The 26040-nt window shown below is 31.4% G+C and overlaps 2 protein-coding genes and 1 long non-coding RNA gene across 4 annotated transcripts in view; 1 reads left to right on the forward strand and 2 right to left on the reverse strand.

Annotated features, from left to right (window-relative positions):
* Positions 1-440, reverse strand: part of LOC109357787 — a 1707-nt gene extending 1267 nt beyond the window's left edge. Inside the window, exons 1-2 of the long non-coding RNA XR_002108889.1 lie at positions 267-440; positions 117-179 (exon numbers count right to left, since the gene is read on the reverse strand). This is a non-coding gene — a long non-coding RNA (uncharacterized LOC109357787). The remainder of the gene's footprint in view (positions 1-116; positions 180-266) is intronic.
* On the reverse strand, positions 1621-2401 carry LOC109357934. The gene is made up of 3 exons (XM_019601988.1): positions 2137-2401; positions 1804-2071; positions 1621-1709 (listed from the first exon to the last, which is right to left on the reverse strand). The coding sequence occupies exons 1-3, from the start codon at positions 2155-2157 to the stop codon at positions 1621-1623; spliced, it is 378 nt and encodes a 125-aa protein (XP_019457533.1). The 5' UTR covers positions 2158-2401.
* On the forward strand, positions 19196-25067 carry LOC109358625 (ABC transporter G family member 11-like). Of its 2 annotated transcripts, XM_019602960.1 has the most exons (11): positions 19196-19654; positions 19715-20092; positions 21223-21512; positions 22216-22387; positions 22500-22622; positions 22929-23057; positions 23141-23335; positions 23510-23596; positions 23690-23962; positions 24268-24375; positions 24467-25067. In XM_019602960.1, the coding sequence occupies exons 2-11, from the start codon at positions 19733-19735 to the stop codon at positions 24821-24823; spliced, it is 2094 nt and encodes a 697-aa protein (XP_019458505.1). In that variant the 5' UTR covers positions 19196-19654; positions 19715-19732; the 3' UTR covers positions 24824-25067. The 2 variants fall into 2 exon arrangements, with proteins under 2 accessions (XP_019458505.1, XP_019458504.1); XM_019602959.1 differs by having other exon boundaries at positions 19196-20092.

The raw sequence follows: 26040 nt of genomic DNA on the forward strand, positions 1-26040 counted from the left end.
AGCAGTGACAGATACAGACTAACCATGCAAGTTGAAAAAGATGTCAATAAATCACATTTATTATAGAAATTACCTTTTCATTGTAAAACATTGAATAAATTATGGATGACACTCACTGACTCATGTTGAGAGATGTCATTCACATTAAACTTTCCATTAAGTTCCTCAGATGGTGAAACCTTATTAAAAACAGGTAAAAATTAATTAACATTATTTAAAAAATAAAACTACAATAAAAATAGATTAAAAAAAATTCAATAACTCACAATATGTATCTCCAATGCTCCAAACTGATCAGCAATGGCCTTTATCAAAATTGGACTTTCAGATAGCCTTATCACAGAAGATTGGTGGTAAGATGACTGAACTTTGACTCTAAATGCCGTTGTCCTTGCAAGCAACATATCAAGTATTAGAGAGAATGCATTTGGATCATTCTCACCTTCCTACATATAGAAACAGAAAACTTTAATATTGTGCCTTAATGTATTATCAATTTATAAAAATGAACGTATGTAAAAACACTTACTGCAACCATCTGATTTCTAAGCTCGCAAGCAGATACTCCAATGATATCAGCACATTGACGATCCGAAAAGATAAACCTTCCACTTCCATTATCATGAATAACCTTAATGTCCAATTTGTACCTTGAAAATAAATTCAAATTAAAAATAAGCAATGAAATTGAACATAATAATTTTTTAAATGTAAACTATATAATCTAATAGTTTTACCTTGGGGTAGAACTCAAGTTATAAGTTCCACACTTGCACGTGAAAGGTTCGTCCTTAACATCAACCTTCTTAGTACACTTCAAACAACCATCATAGTACCACCATTGTTTTCCAATAATAAACATTGCAGTTGTTCCAATAGTAATACAAGTTATTTCCTAAACATTAAGAAAATTGGGTTAGGATATAACTAATAGAAAAAGGCAAACACAACATAAATATACCCAGCTGATGTTAAGGCAACAATTTGAGAAAGAGTCTTCACCTCAGCCTTATACATGAAACAATCATCATCAGATAAGTTAGAATATTGTGACAATTGGGTGTTACCTTGACTCAATGAGTCACATGACTGACTAAAAGTTGCAAAACTACAAAAATCAATACATAAAACAGAATGATTAATATAATAAACAAACAAATATGTGATAAACTAATAGAGAACACATCAAAACAAATTAATATGAATAGAATGTGACATTTATATGAAATGTTTAATGGTTGTACCTATCTTTGTATTTCAGATAATCAGGAATTTCATCATCAATGAATATTTTTTATCCGCACCATGAATTGCTCACAGTGGGTGGATACTTACCTACAAAACAATCAACTTTCATGTCAAAATCATAATTGCATAATACCTTCAATATAATTGTAGACGGATAAGAAATACCTTGTCCTTCCTTCACTCTGGCATGTGTCAACAAAACAATCATGGGCTCACCAAGGGTAAAGTTGTTGTAACAGTTAAAAAACTTTACGGCATGAGATTCCCATAGAGTACATGTTATAACATCACCACTGATTAAAAATTATAGTCAAAAACATGTGTGATAAAATGAGTTAATTGTTGATAATAACAAATAAAGTCTCCTTGCAATTACCTTGAATCTTTGAGATTGAAAATAACTTTCTTTAAAGAAGCTTGTGTCTGAGAGAAAACCATCTTATCAATAGCGCCAATAATGTCTAAAAATTAATCATAATAAGGTGTTAATATAATAGAAATAAAGTAAAATTAGATAAATATGAAAATATATAACTTATATAAATAAAAAATTACCTACTAACAAATCACTTTCAAAGTTGCCAGCAAGTATGTCAGCAAACTTTTTAAAAACAAATTCAAATTGTGGAATTTCGGGAAACTCTTTATCTCTTAGAGTTGTATCGACAGTAAATTGCATTCTATAGGCATGATTGCAAGCCTTAAATTGAAGATCATTGTGGAACACATTGAAATTATACATGACATAGGTGTTATTTTCAACCAAATATTCTCTCCATTGATTGAACTCATCCTTTTTGACAGAGACTTGAATCTTGTCTCCCTAATTAAAAGAATTAGAGATTAGTAACCTGCTTAAAAAAATGACATCTTTTTATAACATATTACCTTGGAGTCCATCAATATCATCTCCAGATGTCCAAGTTTTGGTGGAAGTTGAACAAATCAAATTTCAGTAATTCTAACAGCAATTTTTCACAAGTGTTTTGAATCATTCAGGTCCCTTATCAGCTCGAAGGGTCGTGATGTTGACATTAATAAAGCAAAGACTAACTTATAAAAACATTAACCAACCACAAATAAAAATATTAAGACATACATGTAAGAGTGAATATTATTATTAGGTAAAAAACAGAATTTTATCAATATAGTGAACTCGGAGATGTATCATAAGTCATTAGTAATGTGTGAAATTTTTTATAATATCATACACTATTATTATATTAGAAGTAACTCATTAGAAATGTAGATAAAGAAATATCAGAACAGTTCTTAAATCTACATATAGAAATATCACAAATTTCAGACATTATTAGATACAATTTCTGGACAGAAAATATCAATAAAAAGAAAAATAATCTTACCAACACACAGTTTAATTAGCGTTACTGATAGAAAAATATCATTATAAAAAATCAGCCATCACAACACACTGTGATACTTGAAATGTGACATTTATATGAAATCAGCCTTCACAACAAACAACTTCTGATTTATTAAAGAATGCACATTAGAAGTAACTCATTACTAATGTGTGAAAAATCTGATTTATCCTATGTCTATCAGGAATCTTTATATCTAAAAATCAGCGTTCACAATACATAGTTAAAGAAATATCACAATAGTTCTTAAATGTACATAAAGAAATATCACAAATTTCAGACATTATTAGATACAACTTCTGGACAGAAAATATCAATAAAAAGAAAAATAATCTTACCAACACATAGTTTAATTAGCGTTACTGATAGAAAAATATCATTATAAAAAATCAGCCATCACAACACAATCACAACACACTGTGATACTTGAAATGTGACATTTATAGAAATCAGCCTTCATAACAAACAACTTCTGATTTATTAAAGAATGCACATAGTTAAAGAAATATCACAACAGTTCTTAAATGTACATAAAGAAATATCAACAAATTTCAGACATTATTAGATACAACTTCTGGACAGAAAATATCAATAAAAAGAAAAATAATCTTACCAACATCCCGTTTAATTAGCGTTACTGATAGAAAAATATTATTATAAAAAATTAGCCATCACAACACAATTACAACACACTGTGATACTTGAAATGTGACATTTATATGAAATCAGCCTTCACAACAAACAACTTCTGATTTATTAAAGAATGCACATAGTTAAAGAAATATCACAACAGTGCATTCTCTTTGGTAAAATGTCTATCATCAATCTTCTGATTTATTAAAGTTCATTTTATGGTAAAGATCATATTTTTAAGCAAAAAAAGTAAGAAATGTAGAATAAATATATGATACTTAAAATGTCTATCATCAATCTTCTGATTTATTCAAGTGCATTCTATGGTAAAGATCATATTTTTAAGGAAAAAAGTAAGAAATGTAGAATAAATATATGATTTTTAACTATATAAATAGATCTAGAACATTTCTATAGTAAAAATTGAATTTTTAAGCAAAAAATCCAAGTAATGTATAACAAAGATCCAATTTTTAAACATAAATATAGAATCCAGAACATTTTTATGGTAAAGATCATATTTTTAAGCAAAAAAAAGTAAGAAATGTAGAATAAATATATGATTTTTAACCATATAAATAGATCTAGAACATTTCTACGGTAAAGATTAAATTTTTAATAAAAAAATCCAACTAATGTATAATAAGATCCGATTTTTAACGATAAAAATAGGATCTAAAACATTTATAAACTAATAATCGATTTTTTTAAGGAGAAAATACCTGATGTGTTGTGTTACTTTAAATGGGATTGTGAAGAAGAAAGGAAGAGATGAAATGGGACTGTGAAGAAGAAAGGAAGAGAGGAAATGGGACTGTGAAGAAGAAAGGAAGAGAGGAGATGGGTCTGTGAAGAAGAAATGAAAAGTGAAAAATGTGATTTATTAGTAATGAGTGAAAAAATCAGACGTGGTGCAATTTAAATAAAGAGCTCAACGTGGCAATCCACCAAAATGTTTCGTTATTTCTTTTTTTGATGAAAAAAAAACTTGCTATTACAATTTTAACCTGTACAAATCTAAGTGTCAAAGTTTTAGAATGTCTAGAATGGTAAATACACCAACCCATTGCATTCTTATAAAGATAGTAGATAAAATGTTAGCTTACTGATTTGGTTTATCTACTATTGCAAGTAACAAAAAAGAAACGAACTTTAAGACTTTTATTATAATGGGTAGGAGACAGAAATTAAAAAAGAGGAGAGCGAATTATGCGTTTGTCTGAAAAGAGTAATAAAGAGGTGAAGGTGAAAGAGAGGGATGCGGTGGTGCGTGGTGGAGAAGGAGAAAGAGTTCGCTTTGTCGCGTGTTAAGATGAAAGTGTTACCAACAACATCTTCGTTAAGTGGAGTAAGACTTCACTAGATCTCTAAAACTAAGGATTTAAAATCTGAGAGTGACACTTGTTAGGAGGGGCAACCACAAACCCTAAAAATAATTAATTTCTTAGCCAATAATGTGAAGAGATACACTTAATTGTACAAAAAAAATGAAAATGTTGTCGGACTCGGAAACTCAAAGAGGTGGTTTTGTTTTGTGTATGCACCTAAACTTGGGCTTTTGTCCTTAACTTTGTGCGTCTTTTGCTTTTTATTGCTTATGTGTATCACTGAATATTATGATTATTATTGGCAATTTGAGTCATGCCTATGGGACTCGCTTGCCTGCATGTTTTTTACGAACATGACAAAAACGTGTCAATCCATCAAAAAATGTATGTCCAATATGTCTTTTTTGCCAATGGACATTTCAAAAGTGTGGGCAGAGTGGCCAATGAGTATCAATGAATACTATAATATAAAAAATTGATGGGTCAAGTATGATAAGAGTATTTCGTATTCTCACCTAAGGGTGGAAACAAGCTAGACTGCCTATTAGGACATATTACTTGGCCTATAATAGGTCAGGTTATACCAGACTTTTTTCACAAACAAGCCAGACTCGGGCTTTTTGAAAAGCCTATTTACTTTAACAGGTTAGGCTTTAGGTCATCAAAAAGACCTATTAATATTATATAGTATAAAAAGCAAACAGGCTAGACGCAAACTCCTACATGTTATATATGTTGAGCCTGTTTAAGGCAAAGTCTGACATGACCTGTTTCAACCCTTAATCTCACCACTTGAGTACAATGTATCAATTTTATAAAATATAATATCTTACCAATTAACCGCATGTCCGGTTTATGCAAAACAATGTGTTATGTTTTGCATTTTGAATCATATTATCACATTGTGCATCCATGTAATCTCAAGTATCATAACATGAAAATTGTGATGTGTAACACCTCAGTTCTGACATGCGACCTCCCAGGTCCATGAATACACTAGGCGTGTCACCTCTTAAGCTTAAATAACTCATGCAGTATTTTATTCCCATCCAAGGGAAGCATTCCGCAACTCGAACCCGTGACCTCATGGATAAATAGTCACTATACCACTGAGTCGCTAGCTTAATTCACTACGCCAGAGTTGTCGTTCAACAACGCTTAATTTAGATGTATAACAACGCTTTCAGGCGCTTTCTGTTTGACCGTGGTAGTATATGGTCATCATTAACAGCGCTTCACAAACGCTGTTGTATTGGTTATACCACAACACATCATATAAAAAGCGTTGTCATATAGTGCATCAATACAACAACGCCTCATCCACAAAACATTGTCATTTAGTGGATCAACACAACAGCGCATCATCCACAAAGCGCTGTCATATAATCTTAAATAAACAACGCATTTTATATGTCTTATTAACAGTGCTTCTACCTGCGCTGTTGAAGTTCATATATTTAACAGCGCAATAACAGAAAAGCGTTGTTGTATTATTCATAAATTTTCTCAAACAACACCTTAATACAACTGCGCATAACATGCATAGCATTGTTGTATTGATAATGTACCACATCGCTTTCTATAAAAAGCGTTGTTGTAGTTATCCTTTACAACAATGCATATCAGAGCTTCCCCTAGAATTCGATGTTGATTTGTATAAATTAATACCTGGATATACATTTATTAGCAGAACGGACATTCTCAACAGCACAAACACATTAATACAGGCCAAATTTTGTTTTATTAAACATCAATACAATACAAACAATTAATATCATGTCAATTATGTTTTGACAGAGTACATAATTACAAATAAAAAAATTACACAAATTATAAAGAAACAATATTATACAAATTACAAATAATCAAAATTATACAAATTATTTTCTAGTGTTGTGATAATCTGGTACGATAGATTGAGTTCGTTCCTACTTGAAAAAGGGTTCGAAAGAGGTTTGGGTGATACCACTCTCTTCATCCGTAGATCAAATAATCATGTTTTACTTGTGCAAATATATGTTGATGATATTATCTTCGGATCTACTAATGACATCCTTTGTAAGGAGTTTTCTGAGTTGATGCAGGGGGAGTTTGAGATGTCGATGATGGGAGAGCTGACCTTCTTTCTTAGACTTCAAATAAAACAAATGGAAAGCGGCATCTTCATCCATTAGTCGAAGTATTGCAAGGAACTACTAAAGAAGTTTGACATGGAGCAATGTAAGGATGCATCTACACCTATGACATCTGCATGTTATCTGGACAAAATGAAAAAGGAAAAGCGATTGAGGTAACCAAATATCATGGGATAATCGACTCTTTATTATACTTAACTGCTAGCCGCCCCGATATTATGTTCAGTGTTCATATGTGTGCTAGGTTTCAAGCTTTGCCAAAAGAATCACATTTTATTGCTGTAAAACGTCTCATGAGATATCTAAAAGGATCAATAAATATGAGATTATGGTATCCTAGGGATGCCTCATTATCCTTGGTAGGTTACTCCGATTCCGACTTCGCTGGGTGTAAGTTGGATCATAAAAGCACTAGTGGGACTTGTCACCTATTAGGCAGCTCCCTGGTTGCATGGCACAACAAAAAGCAAGCGTGCGTTGCTTTGTCCATCGCTGAAGCGGAATACATTGTCGCTGGTGCGTGTTGCGCTCAAATCCTTTGGATGAAGCAGCAACTTAAGGACTTTGGGCTCATATTAGAAAAGATCCCTATCAAGTGTGATAACACGAGTGCCATTAACCTGTCCAAAAATCCCGTTTTGCATTTTAGAACAAAGCATATTGAGATAAGACATTATTTCTTGCGTGATCATGTTCAAAAGGGGATTGCATATTAGAATTTGTTGAAACATCTAAACAATTAGCATATATTTTCACCAAGCCCCTCTCACGAGATACTTTCTATGTTCTTCGAAGAGAACTAGGAATTCTTGATGCAAAATATCTTGATTAATTCTTCTCTTTTGATTGTCTTGCATGATCTCTTTGAATGTGTCAAACATTATGATTAAAATGCTTATGGCCTTCAGTATAAATCATGATTATGTGCCTAAAAACATTTGAACTACTTGTGATTGCTTAAAAACCCATCAGCCAATAAAGTTTGATACCATTGCATGCTTAAAAACAGTAAAAACGATGTATCTGATATAGTTAATCGATTAAGACAATGCATTAATCGATTACCTGGATAATTTTTTTAAAAACCTGTCATTTTTCTAACAGTTAATCGATTAAGTCAAACTGATAATCGATTAACGGGTGCTTTATATCAGAAACAGTGGCATTTTTTTTTCAGTTTTTCAAAACCTCGTTCATCTTTTTTCTCTCAAATCTCAAAGGAGCAAGTCCAACTCTATACTAAGCTTCATCCTAGCCCGAAATCCATTCCTCCCACTACATTCAAACTCCATCATCCATCTTCCTCATCTTCTATTTCCAAGAAACCCACTTTCCCCAAACTGAAAACCCTAACCTAGGTTTCCCTCAATCCCTCTTGTAAACCTTCATCACAGTTCATCTCTAATTACAATGGACAAAGGACGTGGAAAAAGAATCAAAACTACCGCGATACGTCCACCGCGTGCTCCAAAAGTCGCACCTTCGCAACCAGCAAGGGAGGACCGTGAGAACCCATATTATTCACTGATTTTACAAGAAACAAGGCTGCAGAAACTTCAGGGAAGAAAACCTACATACATTCGGTTTGTTGATGTGGATTGGCTTGTGGAACAAAACTTCGAGTTTCCGATTGGTTTGCCAGCTCAAGGGGTTGTACCCTTCTTGGAACTGAAAGGTAACATTTACCCTGCTCTAGTTAGGGAGTTATACTCGAATTTTAGATATAAGAATGGAAAATATTGGTCGATGATAGCTGGGAAGTTGTTCGAAATCACTGAAGAAATGTTTATGAATGTGGGTGGATTAACTGCTTCTGGTGCGAGTTTGAGTGATTGTGGCTGGGCAAACGACCACTACTTCGATGCTGTTGAAATGTATAAGTCGTGCCTGCGTAGACCACAACTCTATGTACAAGGCAAATTGACTAAAGCTGGATCTCTATCGGTAGAAAATAGGCTCTTGCACTACTTGATTGCCTACATTTTAATTCAGAGAAACACAAATCATGCACAACCTACCTTGAACGATTTGAGATTTATGTTTGCTGTGAAAGAGAACATCATGATAAATTGGCCTGAAGAAATCTTGAAGGTCATGTATAGCGTCTCTACCTCTCAATCGAAACTGCTTCCTTATAGTATCTTTATGTCTCGAGTGATTGATCATCTACATATTGACATCTCGGATACTATTGCGATGGACTGCTCAGACAAAGAACACTTGAATGGTGAGTTTTTAATTCACAAGATGGGCATTTACAAGTATGGCAACACTTGGCAATATCAAGAAGGCTACAAAAACGTGAACGTTGACCCTTCCGGTGAAGACGATCAAGACATTAATCGAGAACCTTTTGCTACAACTCAGGGGGAGCATTCAGGACACGCATCTCAGGAATCCGTGTTTGAACAAGCTTATATGGATGCTATGGAACAACGTTTGAATAATCGGATAGATCTTCATTTTCAGTCGCTTAAGGATTCGCACCATACGGATTTGGAGCATTTTGAGGAGCGTCAGAATGAGTACATTGACAACCATTATCAATCCATGCGGAACTTCATTCAGAATACCTCTGATGCTCAGACAAGAAGAATGTGTGTTGAGCTCAACAAGTTGATTGTCTTAATCAAGGATGGTTGTAGCTCGTCGACTCCTGACAACCAGAATCCTTCATCTCATCCCTAGATAGGAACCCTTAGAAACTTAGATTATCTTTTCCTAGCTAATGGCCATTGTTGTTCCTGCTTCCTCTTGAGAATTGCGTCTTTGCTTAAAATTGCTATTTCATTTCGTTTTGGATTGTAATCTACTGCTGCACTACTATTTTACATGTTAAATTTTTCGAATTAGTACGTACATGTTTGACTTTTAATTATGTTACATATAGCACTTTATGTTGTTTGTAATGAATCTTGATCATGATTGGTATATGTGTCAATGTTGAATGATTGTGCCTACTGCAAAATACACAAATTTATCAATTGCGTAATCATTCCATGCTTAATTTGATCATGCATAACCCTTTCATGCCATTCAAACTATTCTGTTGCTATCTGGTGTACATTTAATCGATTAACTACTCTACTTAATCGATTAAATGCAGTAAAACTGTGCATTTGCTCAAGCTTCTTCCAGCTGGTTATTTAGTGATCTACCCAGGATTAACTGATTAATTACAGTCTGTTAATAACCCTTATAACTCTCCTAAACCTTTGACTAGAATTGAATATACTTATCGTTTTGATAATGTCAAAATGGGGAGAAAGGTTGCTTGTTGCGTTACAGTTTTTAGGTTGTATATAAGTTTTTTGCAGGTTGTTTGTTTCTATTCAGCTTTCGCGCTTTAAACTTTGGTATTCAAAAAATAACCTTTAACAACCATTCTGCAAATTCATCATCAAGCTTATCCATCAACAAATTGAAGATTTTTTTGATAAAGTGTTTGTCATCATCAAAAATGGGGAGATCGAAAGTGCAAAGTGTCAAGAATAACACTAGTTTATCTTAGCCTATGTTTTGATGAAGACAATGTTCTAACAAAGCTTGAAGATGGCTCAACAATCAACATGCCTTATGCTCATTTGGTCACATCTAGACTAGGAAATAAATTGAGTCTATAACCTAAATAGTCTGGGATGTGTGTCGTAGTAAGTGAGTATAGGTTAAGTGAACCTAGATGTTAGTCTCTTAAGCCATCATAATTGAACTATCATATTCATGAGATACATCATCTAGTTAATCGTATGTTCATGCATGTATCATATATGTTATTTGTGCATATTAGGCATAATATAAATGGTAAAATATGTATACATATTGCACATAACATATGAGAAGTTTGCCTTGTGAAACATATGCATAAATGCTCCAGTTAATCGATTAACAAGTAAGCTTAATCGATTAACATAACTGATTTTCTGTTGAAAATGTGTTTTCTGTTTTAACTGATTTGGATGTCATTCTGTAAGTCCGTTAATCGATTAAATGGTAGTCTTAATCAATTAACGTGTCTGTTTTATGTTATAACTGAAATCTGTTTTAGCTGTTGTAACTGCTTAACTGCTTAACTGTTTTTGCAACATCTTTAACTACTTATTCACTATGCTATAAATATGAGGCTTCACTCAGAGTTGTATTATAGAGCATTTTGCATTTGTATTTTACTGTTATTTTGCTTGAGAGTTGCATGTGTGAGAAGAGAGATTATGTTGTTTTCATGTAACATTCTTTATGTTTCTGCATAATTTGATATTCATTTGATACTGCTCACATGATCATGCATTAGATTCATACTATATGGTTAACACTTGTATGCAATAATATCTGAAATATATCTGTTTAAAGTGTATATTATCTGTTGTGCAATTTGCTTGTTCAATCAATCTGTTCTGTAACTGTGTTAATCGATTAAACCCTTCCGTTAATCAATTAACTGGACAGTTTTTCCAGTTGTTGAGTTGTTGTTAAAAAACGGTAATTGTTAACCGCCACACCTATTCAACCCCCCTTCTAGGTGTTCCTAGACCACTGATACCTAACAAGAATCCATAGGTAAAGAATATAGTGACGGAAAATATTTTCTGTAGTTATAAGGTATCTATACCTACGAAATTTATTATGCCACTAATACATATAGTTACCAACCTAGACATATGTAGCTATATTTTGTCTATACCTACATTTTATTTTATGTTCATAGGTATATTATGCATATACCTACAGTTTTATTCGCTATCACTATAAGCGCCCGTAGATATATGATAAATTTCTTGTAGTGATGGTGACACATACCTAGTATTGTTATGGTTGTATGCATGTAACTAATACCGTATTAAGAATTATAAAATAATTTTTTTTACATGCTTAAAAAAATTATGAACGATGAATAATACAATAGTAATGTATAAAACTCATACATCATCATTGCACATATTTTTTCTCATAATTAAAGAGTAGAAAGTTTGACCAAAATATATATCCTCATTTAATCTACATCATAAATTCAATTAAAAATAAATAAACAAATAAGAGGTGAAGAAGAAGGTAAGAAATAAAAATATTGTTTGAAAAATAAAGTATAAGTATATATTTAGTTTCTAAAATATTAAAAAAAATTGGACAAACATAAAAAAAAAACTAAAACATCCAATAAAATATGGAATGGATATAGTACTTATTAGAAGTTTGTTATGCTCGAAATCAATTTGTATAAGTTTGATACTTGGTAACTTCCAAATACTTTTTTATTTTAATTTAATTTATTATTAAAATCTATTTTATTTAATCAATTATTCTAATTCATTGTTTTCATTATGTGTGCAGAAATGGTTGATTATGGTGAGAAAGAGTGATACTTATTTTCTCATTGATATCATAAATATCTAAATGGTTCACATCCAAATCATAACCATTTGCATTAACACAGAACCTACAATCCTAAAAAAACATAATAATTAGTGAGATAAGAATGAGATTGAGTAAATGAAAGAGTGACAGAAAGATAAAAAAGGAATATTATGTGGTTTTTAAGTTAAAATGTAATAGTCTATTGGATTTTAAAAAATGAATTGGATGAAATTGAATGCAATTTGTGTAATTTAATTTTGAGTGTAAATCATTTTTTCCTTATGTATATATCTAGAGTGTGTGGATGAACTAGTGCATGAAGTGTGTTTGTGTGAACTTGTGGATGAAGTGTACTGATGAACAATATATTACACACTATTCATAATATTAATCTAGCATGATTGATGATTCTTGGTGCCTAATGGACTTTGTTTGACATGGTTTAGTATTTTAGACGTTATTGGACTAATATTCCTAAAATGAGTTAATTTGGGATTATTTAGCCTGATTAAATTTAATATCATTTTCAGATCATATTTGACACCAATGACATTTTGGGCATTATGGAAGTGGAGGATATGTGTTGAAGTGAAAATTGTATTTTTATTTTGGGAGTTTTTATTTGTAAATTCGGTTTTAGTTTTGGGCCAATTGTCTAGGGCCCATTTTCAGTTTTACTATTTGAAAATGAGGGAACCCGAATTCCACATTCACTCTACACATTTCACTCATTTTAGAATTTCGTTTTCTCCTCTTTTACTCTGCTAGGGTTTCACATGTTCTTCATTTTCGGTTTTCATTCATCTTCATTTTCGGTTTCTTTCTTCCACTCAATGGAAGGCTAAACTTGTAGACTAAACTCCTTTGGTATTGTATCACAACTCTTGAGGTTTTGTTATTAATGCATTTTCGGTTTCTTTATTGTTGATTTCTTCTATGTTAGAAACTGATTTATGAGTTTATCTTCGCTTAGTTGATTTACTCTCTCTAGTGCATGAATGCTTAATTCGTGTGAATTTGTTAATCGTTTCATACTTATACTGGAACTTTGAAGAAGAAGAAAATGTTTACTTTTCTCTTTCTGTGTTTATGTTTTCTCTCTCCGATGTAGCAATGGAGATATAAGCTACTATTGAAGGAGAGGAAGATAGCATTTTTTTTTTGAATTAATTTAATTAAAAATATATTTTTGCATTTTAAAATCTTGACCTTTAAAAATTGAATTGCCACATGTTACAATCCTAGATTAGCATTGTCCTCTCCATTATCGGAGAGGATCCAAACTGTAGTTTCTCTTATACAATGTCTTATCATCCAAAGAGCCTTTATTATAAAAGAGATTTCCTAACTATTACCCAATTCAAAAGTATAAAGTCTTCATTAGGAAGTGATGTATTTAAAAGTAAAATTCATATCCTCATTAATAGTGAGTGGATGCTAGTAGTAGATAAAGATGATGACAAATAACAAAAATAAATTTTTAAACGTCCAAATTTTTATATAATTTTAAATTAAATAATTTAAGAAATTGCAAAATCCTATTTCCTCCCCCATTCAAATATCAAAGATAAATCAAATTTGCTAATTATGCATCATTCCAATTTTGTTAACGAAAACTATTATTTATCGGCACCTTCAACCTCACCCACAAACAACTAGCAACACCCTTCATCCATACCATTGTCCCGTCAAGATATGAAAAAAATTGACTTTGTTTCAATTGCTAAATTTAGCATTTTATGGATTTATAACTATGGCTTTACTTCAGTCGTAGTTTGCTTAATTTATGAATCAACTAATATTTATACTTTGAAACATTTAGTTACTTGTGTATTTGTGGTGTGGTTGTAGATTTAATTTTACTTAAGGCCATGTGAGGAATGATTTGGCATGCATTGTTCTTTATTTATTTATTAATAAGAAGTTATTTTATTAAGAGGCAAAAGCCATAACATATGTATCAGCCTGAATGGCATACATGACTTCTTCGGGGAACATGTGCTGTTTTATTAAATGATATTATAGCATATGTTAAGGAACACTTTTCAAAAAGACCAGCTTTAAGGATACATTCAACAACAATTTCACCAAAATAGATGTGCCTTGTCTACTACCTCTACACCCAGATTGCTTCAATGTAATGTTTTAAATTGCTGCTATATGGGTTTAATTTCATAACCTAGATGAATCAAAGGCTATCTTGAAAAAAAAAAGCTGAAAATATAGTTAAACTATGTTTAGCCGATTGAATTGGAACAATGTGTTAAGATTAGTTAAACAAGTTATTTAATATGTATAAAATGACATGAACTTTAGGCTATATGTTATAATCTTTTTTAACAGCTTGTCTATTATAAGCTTATATGTTAATAGCTTATTTATTTACGGAACATCATTATGTAATCGACTTACTTTTTATCAAATAAGTTGATTGACTAGCCCTAAGAGTTAGATTAGATTATAAAGTTGTGAGACATTCAACGTGAATGTTAGGTTTAGGGTTTAAACCTTGGTTCAAACCTCAATAGTTGTATACTCTTCTTAAAATAAACATTTAAGTTTTGATTTGGTGAGTTTCACAAATATAACTTTTTTGTGTTGTGTTGTCCTTCATTTTCCAGGAAACTTCTTTTTTAAACAAAAAAGTACAAAGAGAGCTAACCCAATATAAATGGAGTTATTATTTCTACGAATTATGGTAATTAAGAATACGAAATAATCTAGATCTAAACACCATTGAATAAAATTTAAAGCCCTTTTGTCCATATAAGAAGAATACCAAGACCAACTCCTAACTTGAATAAGCAAACTAAACATGTTTTGTTCCACACGGAGGTCTTATCACAAATCAAACAATGGACAGCTTTTTGTGTCGTATTATCCCTCCTTTCTTACCAAACTAAACACACCCTATATGTCTTCTTATTAATGTTACTTCTCAAATGGACTAAAATAATCATCTTTTAGTTTAACTTATTTTTGTGCATCATCTAGTTTCATTTCTTTTCATTTAGTTATGTCTATCCTATATATTCAAGCATGAAAAATGACACATCCTCTTATAAAATCAACCGATAAATCTTCTTATATATATAATTAAGAGTGTGATATATATCATAAAATGATATATTAATTATTAATAATTGGTTTAAAAAGTAATAAATGCCAATTTGTTGCGTGTATAGAATAATTATGTTATAATTTTGCAGGAGGATATGTGCAAGGTTTTAACTAATAATTTTGTAGGAGGATATTATCCATTTTTAATACATACTTTAACGAATTATCCAATCCAATATTTTAGAAAGAAAAATAAGAATGCAGGTACCAAATGACAGTGATGGCCATTTGTTCATTCATCAAACTATAAATTGGTCCACCCTTAATAAACTCACGTGGATATCCTCCCATGAATCCTATCTTTCAACTATTGCTAGTTTTCTTACCAATAAAGAAAGGGTAGGTTCGGTTTCACAGGGCATGCCAAATTAAATGGCCCAGTTCATACAAAACACATTTATGTGTTAAGAGATAAATTAAATGTGAACAGACTCATCAAGAGAGGGATAACATTATCTGTAATACTCTACGTATCACTTCTCTGTGTTATTTTTTGTTTTAATTTCATTGAAATGTACAATACGTAGAGGAATGACAGTGATATTCATTATCTTATCACATTATTTACACTAGCGTGTTGACATGTACTGTCGTCTGTCAACCCGATTTCCTATCGTTTGTAATGTATAGTTTGTATTTTATAAATTCAAATATAATTTTTTGCGCTAAATTTACGGTTGAATTTATTCAATTGGTCTACTATTCAATTTTTTAAATACACTTTTAAAATAAGAAGATAATAAGAATAAAATAAGAAAATAATATTATATGGTTTTTTGGTAGAAATAAAAAGATATTGAGGGAAAAATAGGAAAACACAAATTACACCATGTGAGTGCTTATTTTATGTTTTTCCTTTATTAATAGTATAGATATAAAAAATATATTTACACCTTACAATTTTTACATTAGCAAACTATAACATTTTCCGATATAAAGCTATATCTTTAAGCCTTTTATCTTTCAACCATTGGGCTGAGTTTACATAATTTTTAAATTAATCAAGTTTTAAATAAGATAATAAATAAAACTTAATCTCATATTCTTAATCAAACCAAGCTGCTCGACTCATTTAAATAAATATTACACGAGTTTGAGATATTTTTTTTTAATTTACTAGGTCAAATTTGAACATTAATTACTTGGTTTGATTCAACTAGTCTGGATCCTCTCTATTACCTGAAAGGGACAAAGATATTATGTCCAAAAAATACTCTGTATTCATGTCTCTAATCAATAATATTTCTCAAAATAATATAAAATATTAATTTCTGTTTTTTATAATTTTTTTCTCAATTAAGTGACATATTTTGATTGACTTAGTACACCATTGGGGATACCAATGAGTATAGGAGATCTGCTTCCACCAGAAAGGTCTGTGCAAAGCTATGATCATGACACATGGCAAAGTCAATTTTTAATGGCTAGGATTTTAAAATATAAAATAAAATGTTTTTAAATAAATCAATTCTGAAAAATAAAATCATACTATTTATTATTTGTCTTCTCTCTTTCATTTCTGGATCCTTAAGCAAATCTCTCTTCTATGGCTATCATCATTTCTTCTCTCTTTGCTGAATGGTGATAGAGAGAGATTTGATAAGGGGTTGAGAAATGAAAGAGAGAAAGAGAAAAAATAACGTGTATGATTGTTATATTTTTGAATTGATTTATTTAAAAATATATTATTTTATATTTTAAAATTCTAGCCATTAAAAATTGACTTTATCATGTGTTATTATCATATATTTGCAATAGTCTCTCTGACAATGAAGAGGATTCAAACTCTTAAGGTGTGTTTGCTTTGACCATTTTCTGTTTTCATTTTCAATAAAATCAGAAAATGAGGATGAAAACATGTTTGTTGTGTTGTTTTCATTTCATATTTTTGAAAACATAAGCTTCATTTTCGGAAATTTTGAAAATGAAAAAATATCATTTCCAATATTTTCAATAATAAGACAATGACATTTTATTGAAAATTTTAAGACTTTTATTACTCCATTCGATCTATATCTTTTGATGTTTTAACTTTTTCATGTTATTCCAAATCTTTATGTTTTGCAAACCCAATATACATTTATATTTTACTTTCCAATTATACCCTTATTTATTATTAATATTTTCTCCACATGTTTCTTCATTTCATTTTTAATCCAGTTTTTCATGTGTATTAAATGTGACTATTTTAGTCAAATTTTATTGAATTTTTACTTCATTTAATATTTTTTGAAACTATGTGCATAACCTTAAACATCAAAAGATGTGAAATGAGGGGAATATTATTTTCAATTACTCTCTTCACTAATTAATAAAATGCTGAAATCAATTGACGAGAGACTCGCTTGTCCTTACTAACAACTTTTCTTCATCTCTTATGATATTGTTAAAATAGTTTGATGATGATTATAATAATATATGATTTTGGGATGAAAATTGACGCTTCTTGATGTTAGTGCAACCTTAATTAAATAGTATAGCATTTGTACGTTAGTAATTTTACCTTTTTTGGAGAGCATCTGCAATTGCATCATGCTCATTATGACTTTTCACACGCTTTTGTAATAGCAAATGACAAAGTCCAACAACTAAAAATGTTTAATGTATTATTGACATAAAAATACATTGGAAAGAAAATGCAAATATCAAATATATAGACATTCTATAAAATCATTGGTTTGACTACTTTAGTGATTAGAATTTAGAATTGGATTCGTTGCAAAAGTATTTATCCTGGTTTATAAAGTTTAGAGTGCATAGTTATGAAAATGAAAATGATAATAATAAACATATTTTCAGAAAATGAAAACATGGAAATGAAAATTATTTCTTAAAAATGAAAATAGAAAATAGAAATAGAAAATATTTCTTGAAACCAAACACACCCTTATGATTGAAGTTATTATTACACAGATATTCTTACTACCTATACTCTAATGTATTTCAATAAACTATTTGGCAATGTATATTTTTTATCTTGTATTTATTCAACCTTTAATAATTCCATATTTTATTGTAAAATGATATACAAAATTATTAACAAGTGTTTTAAAAACATTATTTAATAAATAATTGTGTGCATACCAATTTAACTCTGGAAAGTAAATATTTAAGCTAGTATTCAATTACTGTGAATGTATCCTAAGTTTTTGTGATAAATTATAATAATGTTAAAAATAATTACTAATTTGATCCACATTTGATATTTTTAATATGATTTTAAATATTTGAAAGACCACATAAGTACAAGCAAAAATTTGAAGTAACCAAAATAAATTTTTACTCTTTTAACACATGACTCATCTAGCTATGATTACTAGTTTTAACTATGCAAGTAATGTTTATATGTTTATATGTGTCTATAACTGCACCAATTTATTAGTATCCATGTGAGTACCAATTTACTATTTATTGGTACTCAACATCTTTTCAAATTTAATATATAATTATATATTTTATAATAATCATTATATTTATATATATATATATATATTATATTATATTATGAATTAAATGAACAATAATATATGTAATAAATTTATGGTTATTGCTTATTCACTAAAATTTATTTAATAAAAATAAAATAGATTATATATAACCCAATATAATATAAATTTATAATATATAAAAAAATATAAATGGATATTTATAATATACACTTGAGTTTAAAATTTATGCATTAATGATATAAAAAATTTATACTGTCAGCACATTATCCACCATTGATTTGTAATGCTTTTATTTGAAAGTCAATAATAACTAACATATGAATAATAAGTATTTGTTGATCATATAAAAATACTTACACCGTTAGTATGTGAATATTAAATCTTTTAAGTTATTATTGCAAGATTATTTCTTTCATCTCAGTCTCATCCTCACATGGGTTGGTTTTGGCATTAAATGTAGCTACCAACACTTAGCTGCACCAATTAAGTGCTCCATAAAATGGCTGACACTTCATACTTTGAACCTCATCCTAGTCTCTAAAATTCGATCGAAAATTGAGCCAAAAAATGAGTAGTACTTGTTAGTATATGTTCTATGGTCGTTCCTTATATCACATACCATAATATAGGCTCTTTAACTCCAATCACCTCCTCTTGTTCATGCCAAAACTAAACCTTTCCACAACTCTATGAGAGGTTCCTTTTGCATGGGATATCTCTCTTAGCTCTTAAAATCTTTCAGTCAAAATTCTCAACATACCTTTCCTATTTCACCACTCATAATTTTATTTCCTCCTACTCTTTGTTCCTCTCCAAGCCTTTTTTCTTTCTACAATAACTCCCCCATAGTCATACTCTTCCTTTAACCCTTTAAATATTCTTTTTGGTTCATTTTCCATAGCATCAAAGTTTTGTTTTCTTCCCTTTGGGAATATTTAGTTACCCTTTCCCCTAATAGAACTTTTATACAAAGCAAAGGATTCAGTGCCACTTCTTTTTAAAACTCTTTAGACCATATTGTATTGAAGCTAAAAAAGGGTATAAAGGTTAAAAGAAAGATGAGAAATTGTGAAGCAACACATGTAAGTATGGAAATAGAGGCCAGCAAGGCAACAGATAATGGAACAACACTTCCAGGGTTAAGTCCTTTGAGTGAAACCATTTGGAGAGAAAAGACAGACACAGAGATGATTGGAGATGTTTCAGCAAGACTTACATGGAAGGATCTAACTGTGATGGTTACACTTAGCAATGGAGAAACACAGAATGTTTTGGAGGGTTTAACTGGCTATGCTGAACCTGGTACCTTCACTGCTCTTATGGGACCATCAGGTTCAGGAAAATCTACTCTTCTTGATGCTCTTTCTAGTCGTTTGGCTGCAAATGCTTTCCTTTCAGGCACCATTCTTCTGAATGGTCGCAAAGCCAAGCTCTCTTTTGGCACTGCTGTGAGTCTCTTTCTTTTCTTCTAATGGATTCCTTTTTATCAACTCTCTCATTTTACACCAAAATTTAGACACATTTATCATTATCTCTAACTTATATTTTGTTATCTTTTTTATAAACCATTCTGTATATTTTTCATGAAAAAAGAACATTAGACACCATATTGATGTGCATGGAATGTTTTCCTTCTTTTATTGCCCTTATTTACTTGACATGTAATTTGTATGACTATCTTTCATTGGAAGGATATAGTCAAAGTCAATCAAAATACATCATTTAGAAAAAGTTATAAAAAAATAAATCAATATTTTATATTATTTTGTAAAATACTATTGGATAGAGACATAAGAAAAGCACAACTTTTTGGAACAGCCGATCTCATTCCTACTTATGACATGCCATCAAAACCTCTGTATATGTAAATAGTATCACTTCAATTTTGTCATTTTTTTAAGTAAGTTGAATTTCATGTTAAAAACTATGACAAAAAATCAGGTGGATAGTCCAGATCTCAAAGCCTAAAGGAGTCTTGTGTTATATCTATAAATAAAATAGTTCTATAAATCTGTGTTTTTATTGAGTATACATGTTTAATAGTTTAAGATTCCAAACAAACAAGTTTTCATTTTGGGAGATTGTTACCTATTGGAGAGGGTTTAATCTGAAAATTTATTTTTATCTAATAATAAAACATTGTTTCATATAGAGTTTTTTTATTTTATTTTGAGAGGCGATATAATTAGTTTTCCATAATAATAGTTGTTTTTTCCCTTAATACCTCAACTACTCAATGTCCATGAGCTTAAAATAGAAAAACACTGTTACAATAATTATAAAAATATTGAAGTAACTTCACCATACAACTTAAACTCCCATAAATGACTCACAACAACCACCTTTCGTGGTCTTTGATGCCCTTCGATCTTGTTAGATTTTGAACTTTTGAGAGTAACTTTGGTAGGTTACATATCTAAAAGCAAATTAAATACCCATAGAGTTAGTTAGATATAAAACTTGTACTACTACTTTTGCAAAGTACTTTGTCCTTAATTACCATACACTATACTACTTTTGTACAATTGTTGTTAATTCCTAACTTGATCTAGATGTTTCTTTTAACCAAACTTATTAGGCTTACGTGACACAAGATGACAACTTAATTGGTACCTTAACTGTACGAGAAACAATCTCATATTCAGCAAGGTTGCGTTTACCTGATAAAATGGCATGGTCAGATAAAAGAGCTTTGGTTGAAAGTACCATTGTTGCAATGGGTCTTCAAGATTGTGCTGACACAGTTATAGGGAACTGGCACTTGCGTGGGATCAGTGGTGGAGAGAAGAGAAGGGTTAGCATTGCTTTGGAAATTTTGATGAGACCTAGATTGCTTTTTCTTGATGAACCAACCAGTGGCCTTGACAGGTTGGTTGTTATGTGCATTTATTTTCTTTGTCCATGTGTTTGCATCTTAAATTCTAACCACCCATATAAGTAATAAATATATTCAAGTACAATGTCCTAAATTATTTGTTTCTTCACCAATAATAGAGTCATGGGTTGATAAATAAAAAATAAAACTTTTTTTTATTGAAATATCCTTTTGAATTTGTAATATATTATATATATTATCTCTTACTAATAAAAAATATTTAATCTAGTGACATAGTATCCCATGGTGATTGATTTTAATAGAAGTGAACTACATTTCTAAACAGTGAGCATAGTCAGGATTAAGTGTAAAACTTCTTGCAACATCATTAATAAATATAAGACTTTATCATTTAATATTTGAGGTAACAGAATATGGAAAATTTATATTGACAAGTAAAACTTTTCAACTTCTAAACCTTTGAAGACAACATCTTCCAATACCAACTTGATATCTTTAATTTCTTAACCAACACTTGGTACCATTCTACTTTTTTTTGGTAAAATTCATTTTAGAATTTATATGTATTAATCATTATGTTATTTTACGTAGCCATAACATGTGTTCATGTACACTTTGTACCATTCTAATGGTTTCTGCTGTCTACTATATATTGACTAAGTTTGTTAAGAAGAAAAGTTTCTTTCAGCTGAGTTCATATCTTATTGACTAGTTGGTAATTTTATTGTGTGGCAGTGCTTCAGCTTTCTTTGTGACTCAGACACTACGTGCTTTGGCAAGAGATGGGAGAACTGTGATAGCTTCTATTCATCAACCAAGCAGTGAAGTGTTTGAACTATTTGACCAATTGTACTTGCTTTCTGGGGGCAAGACTGTTTATTTTGGCCAAGCTTCTGAAGCATATGAGGTGATTGTAACTCTCACCTCTAACTTTTTCTTCTTATGCAAAATTTCTTTTTCTTTTCTTGTTAAGGATTGAAGCTATGTTATATTAATTATTTTGAGTGATGCTACCGCAGTTCTTTGCACAAGCTGGCTTTCCATGTCCTGCTTTGAGGAACCCTTCGGATCATTTTCTTAGGTGTGTTAATTCTGATTTTGACAAAGTCAAGAGCACTCTTAAAGGGTCCATGAAATTAAGGGTACTTACTTGTTGTTCCTTTTCACTCAATTTTGCATTAAAGTTGTATCAAGGAGTAATCTTTAGTCATTAATTACTAGCCAGTCTTCCCACTTAAGAAATGTAGTTTCATTTGGAATGTGAAGCTCCTTTTGAAATGTTATATTCTTAAAAGTTTCTTTTTCTTTATGAACATAAAAGTAGCTGATGGAGACCACTGTAACTGAGATGATAGTAAAAAAATGGTTCTTTAGTTTAGTTTTTTTATCCATACTTATAACTATATGTATATATTTGCCAATATTTACTTTGAACCTTGAAATTTCAGTTTGAGGGAAGTGATGATCCTTTAGACAAGATCACTACTGCTGAAGCAATAAGAACTCTTCTTGACTATTACCGCACTTCTCAGCAATCTTATGCTGCAAGACAAAAAGTTGATGAGATATCCAAAGTTGTAAGTAGTTCTTATGCAATTTAAGTAGCCTCTTTTTTCTTGCTGATTTTTTGACATTATGTATATTGTCACAAATTCTGCAGAAGGGGACTGTGCTTGATGCAGGAGGAAGTCAAGCTAGTTTCTTCATGCAGTCTTATATCTTAACCAAGCGCTCATTCATCAACATGTCAAGAGATTTTGGCTACTACTGGCTTAGGCTTGTAATCTACATTGTTGTTACTCTCTGCATTGGAAGCATTTATTTGAATGTTGGGACTGGCTACAACTCAATTCTGGTACCTCAAATTATCATTTTTAATAGCAATTTAAACTTGGCTTCCCTCAAAATCAACTTTAGATTTAAGAAAAAAATGCTAGACAACCAATGGTTTTTAGCTAGAAGGAATTAACATGTTTTTTATCTGGATCAGTTTGGCATGAAAGTTAACTGTGTTTTTTTCCTTTTCTAGGCTAGGGGTTCATGTGCATCTTTTGTCTTTGGTTTTGTCACCTTCATGTCAATTGGTGGATTCCCTTCATTTGTTGAAGATATGAAGGTAAGTTTTGTTCCTTGTGTAACCTTTAGTCTCCAGCATTTTGCATAGTATAACAATTCATATGGTTATATATCTATATCTATATGAATGCAGGTTTTTCAAAGGGAGAGGCTTAATGGACACTATGGTGTCCTTGGATTTGTCATCAGCAACACTATATCCGCAACGCCGTTCCTGATATTGATTACCTTCCTCTCAGGAACAATTTGCTACTTCATGGTTCGGCTGCATCCTGGTTTTTGGCACTACCTGTTCTTTGTGTTGTGCCTTTATGCAAGTGTTACAGTGGTTGAAAGCTTAATGATGGCAATTGCTAGTGTTGTTCCTAACTTCCTCATGGGCATCATAATTGGAGCAGGGATTCAGGTATGCACCTCCTCATAATCAAAGCATACATTAAATATCATCTACCTAAGAACTACCACACATGCTTAATTGACCACTAATTGAGTTGGTTAGTGATTATTTAGTTATTTCTGGTCTATATAAGTCATGATGATGTATTAGGCTTGTATCCTTGAGCTAGATATACTTAATGTCATAGTACTTATTGCAAGCCTGAGTTACATAATCAGTCAAAATTCTAACATCTGCTCAATAATTTGTCATGAATAATGAATTGCACCTAATCATAACTAATCAATGTTATTTTTCGACTTCATAAATTGCAGGGCATATTCATGTTGGTGTCTGGCTACTTTAGGCTCCCACATGATATCCCAAAACCAGTTTGGCGCTACCCAATGTCTTACATCAGTTTCCACTTTTGGGCATTACAGGTATAGATAACTAATGTCACATTCCCATTGTTGAAACTTGAATGGCACAAGGTTAAGTCTGATGATATAAAAACAATGAAAATTATTTCAGGGCCAATACCAGAATGATCTTCGAGGATTGATGTTCGACAACCAGACACCGGACCTTCCTAAGATACCAGGAGAATATATCCTAGAGTATGTGTTCCAGATTGATGTCAAGAGATCAAAGTGGATAGACTTAAGTGTAATCTTGAGCATGATCATTATCTACCGCATTATTTTCTTCATCATGATTAAAATCAATGAGGATGTGACTCCTTGGGTTAGAGGGTTCTTAGCTAGGAGAAGAATGCAAAAGAAGAGTGGAGCACAGAATACTACTATTGCACCTGATGTTCTCACTCAGTCACCATCTCTCAGAGCCTACATTTCCAATCAAACAAAAAATGGCACTTCCAAAAGTTAAGAGTCTAGAAAAGCTTTCCATAGACAAAAGTTGAAGTGTTCTAAGTTTGGATGAATAATTAATGAAGCTTTTGATTATCAACTAGAATTAGCTAATAGCTTATATATATAATTTGAAATTCTTTTGATTTTTATACATCCTTGGCTGGCTTATACTATTGGCAAGTGGGTGAGTTGACAAGAAATTATTGAGTGTTTATCTTGAAGACATCAATGTCTGTAAGTTTGTAATTTTTCTGACCTTATGTGCAATATCTATGTATTGAACAAAATAAAACCTTTGTTCTGGTAAAAAATGGGTATGAAGCTTTTCTTTACTAATGATAGAGGTCCTCTAATTTCTTCTCTTTGGGGTATCTGTAAGGTGGACATTCAACCCATGGTCATAGCTAGCTCCACTCAACAAATATCCTTGGCTATGGATATGAACAATAATAAGAGGTTTTTCATAAGTGCAGTTTATGCACATACTCAATTCCTGCATAGACGAGACCTCTGGTCTGAGCTTCACTCTATTTTTGCTTCTAACCCTGGCCCCTCGTGCTGCATTAGTGACTTCAATGCAATCTTGGGTGCCAATGAGTGTAGAGGTGCTCACCTTCCCAATAGAACTTCTTGTAATGAGTTTAGAGATTTTAGTGAAGGTGCAAACCTCACTCATATTGTTACCAGAGGGGCTGCTTTCACCTGGTCTAATAAAAGGAGGGGGATAGCTCATACTGAAAAAAGGCTTGGCAGAGCTTTATGTAATGACTCTTGGTTAAATGAATGGGCTAGCACTTCCTGCTGCACTCTGCCTCGTTCTTGCTCGGATCATCATCCCCTGCTTCTCTGGGCTTCTGATGCTTCTTCTCCTTCTCAGGCAAACTTCAAGTTTCATATGATGTGGTTGCTTCACCCTGGCTTGAGAAAGTTGGTTGAGGACAATTGGAAGGTGAGAGTGTATGGTTGTCCTATGTTTGTGCTATCTAAGAAGCTCAAGCTTCTAAAAGTGGCCCTGAGAATCTGGAATAAAGAAGTGTTTGGCAACATTCACCTCAGGGTCAAGAATGCTCTGGAGCAGGTTGACATCATCCAGCATAATCTTCACACAGGAGGTAAGACCCTGTCCTTATTGAGTAGGAAAATCTAGCTCAGAAAGAGCTCTTGTATGCTCTGTTAGTTGAAGAGGCTTATTGGAAAGAAAAGGCTAGAATAAAATGGCACTTTAGTGGGGAT

Source organism: Lupinus angustifolius, chromosome LG10 (genome assembly GCF_001865875.1).
Source record: "Lupinus angustifolius cultivar Tanjil chromosome LG10, LupAngTanjil_v1.0, whole genome shotgun sequence".
NCBI classification, from domain to species: domain Eukaryota; kingdom Viridiplantae; phylum Streptophyta; class Magnoliopsida; order Fabales; family Fabaceae; genus Lupinus; species Lupinus angustifolius.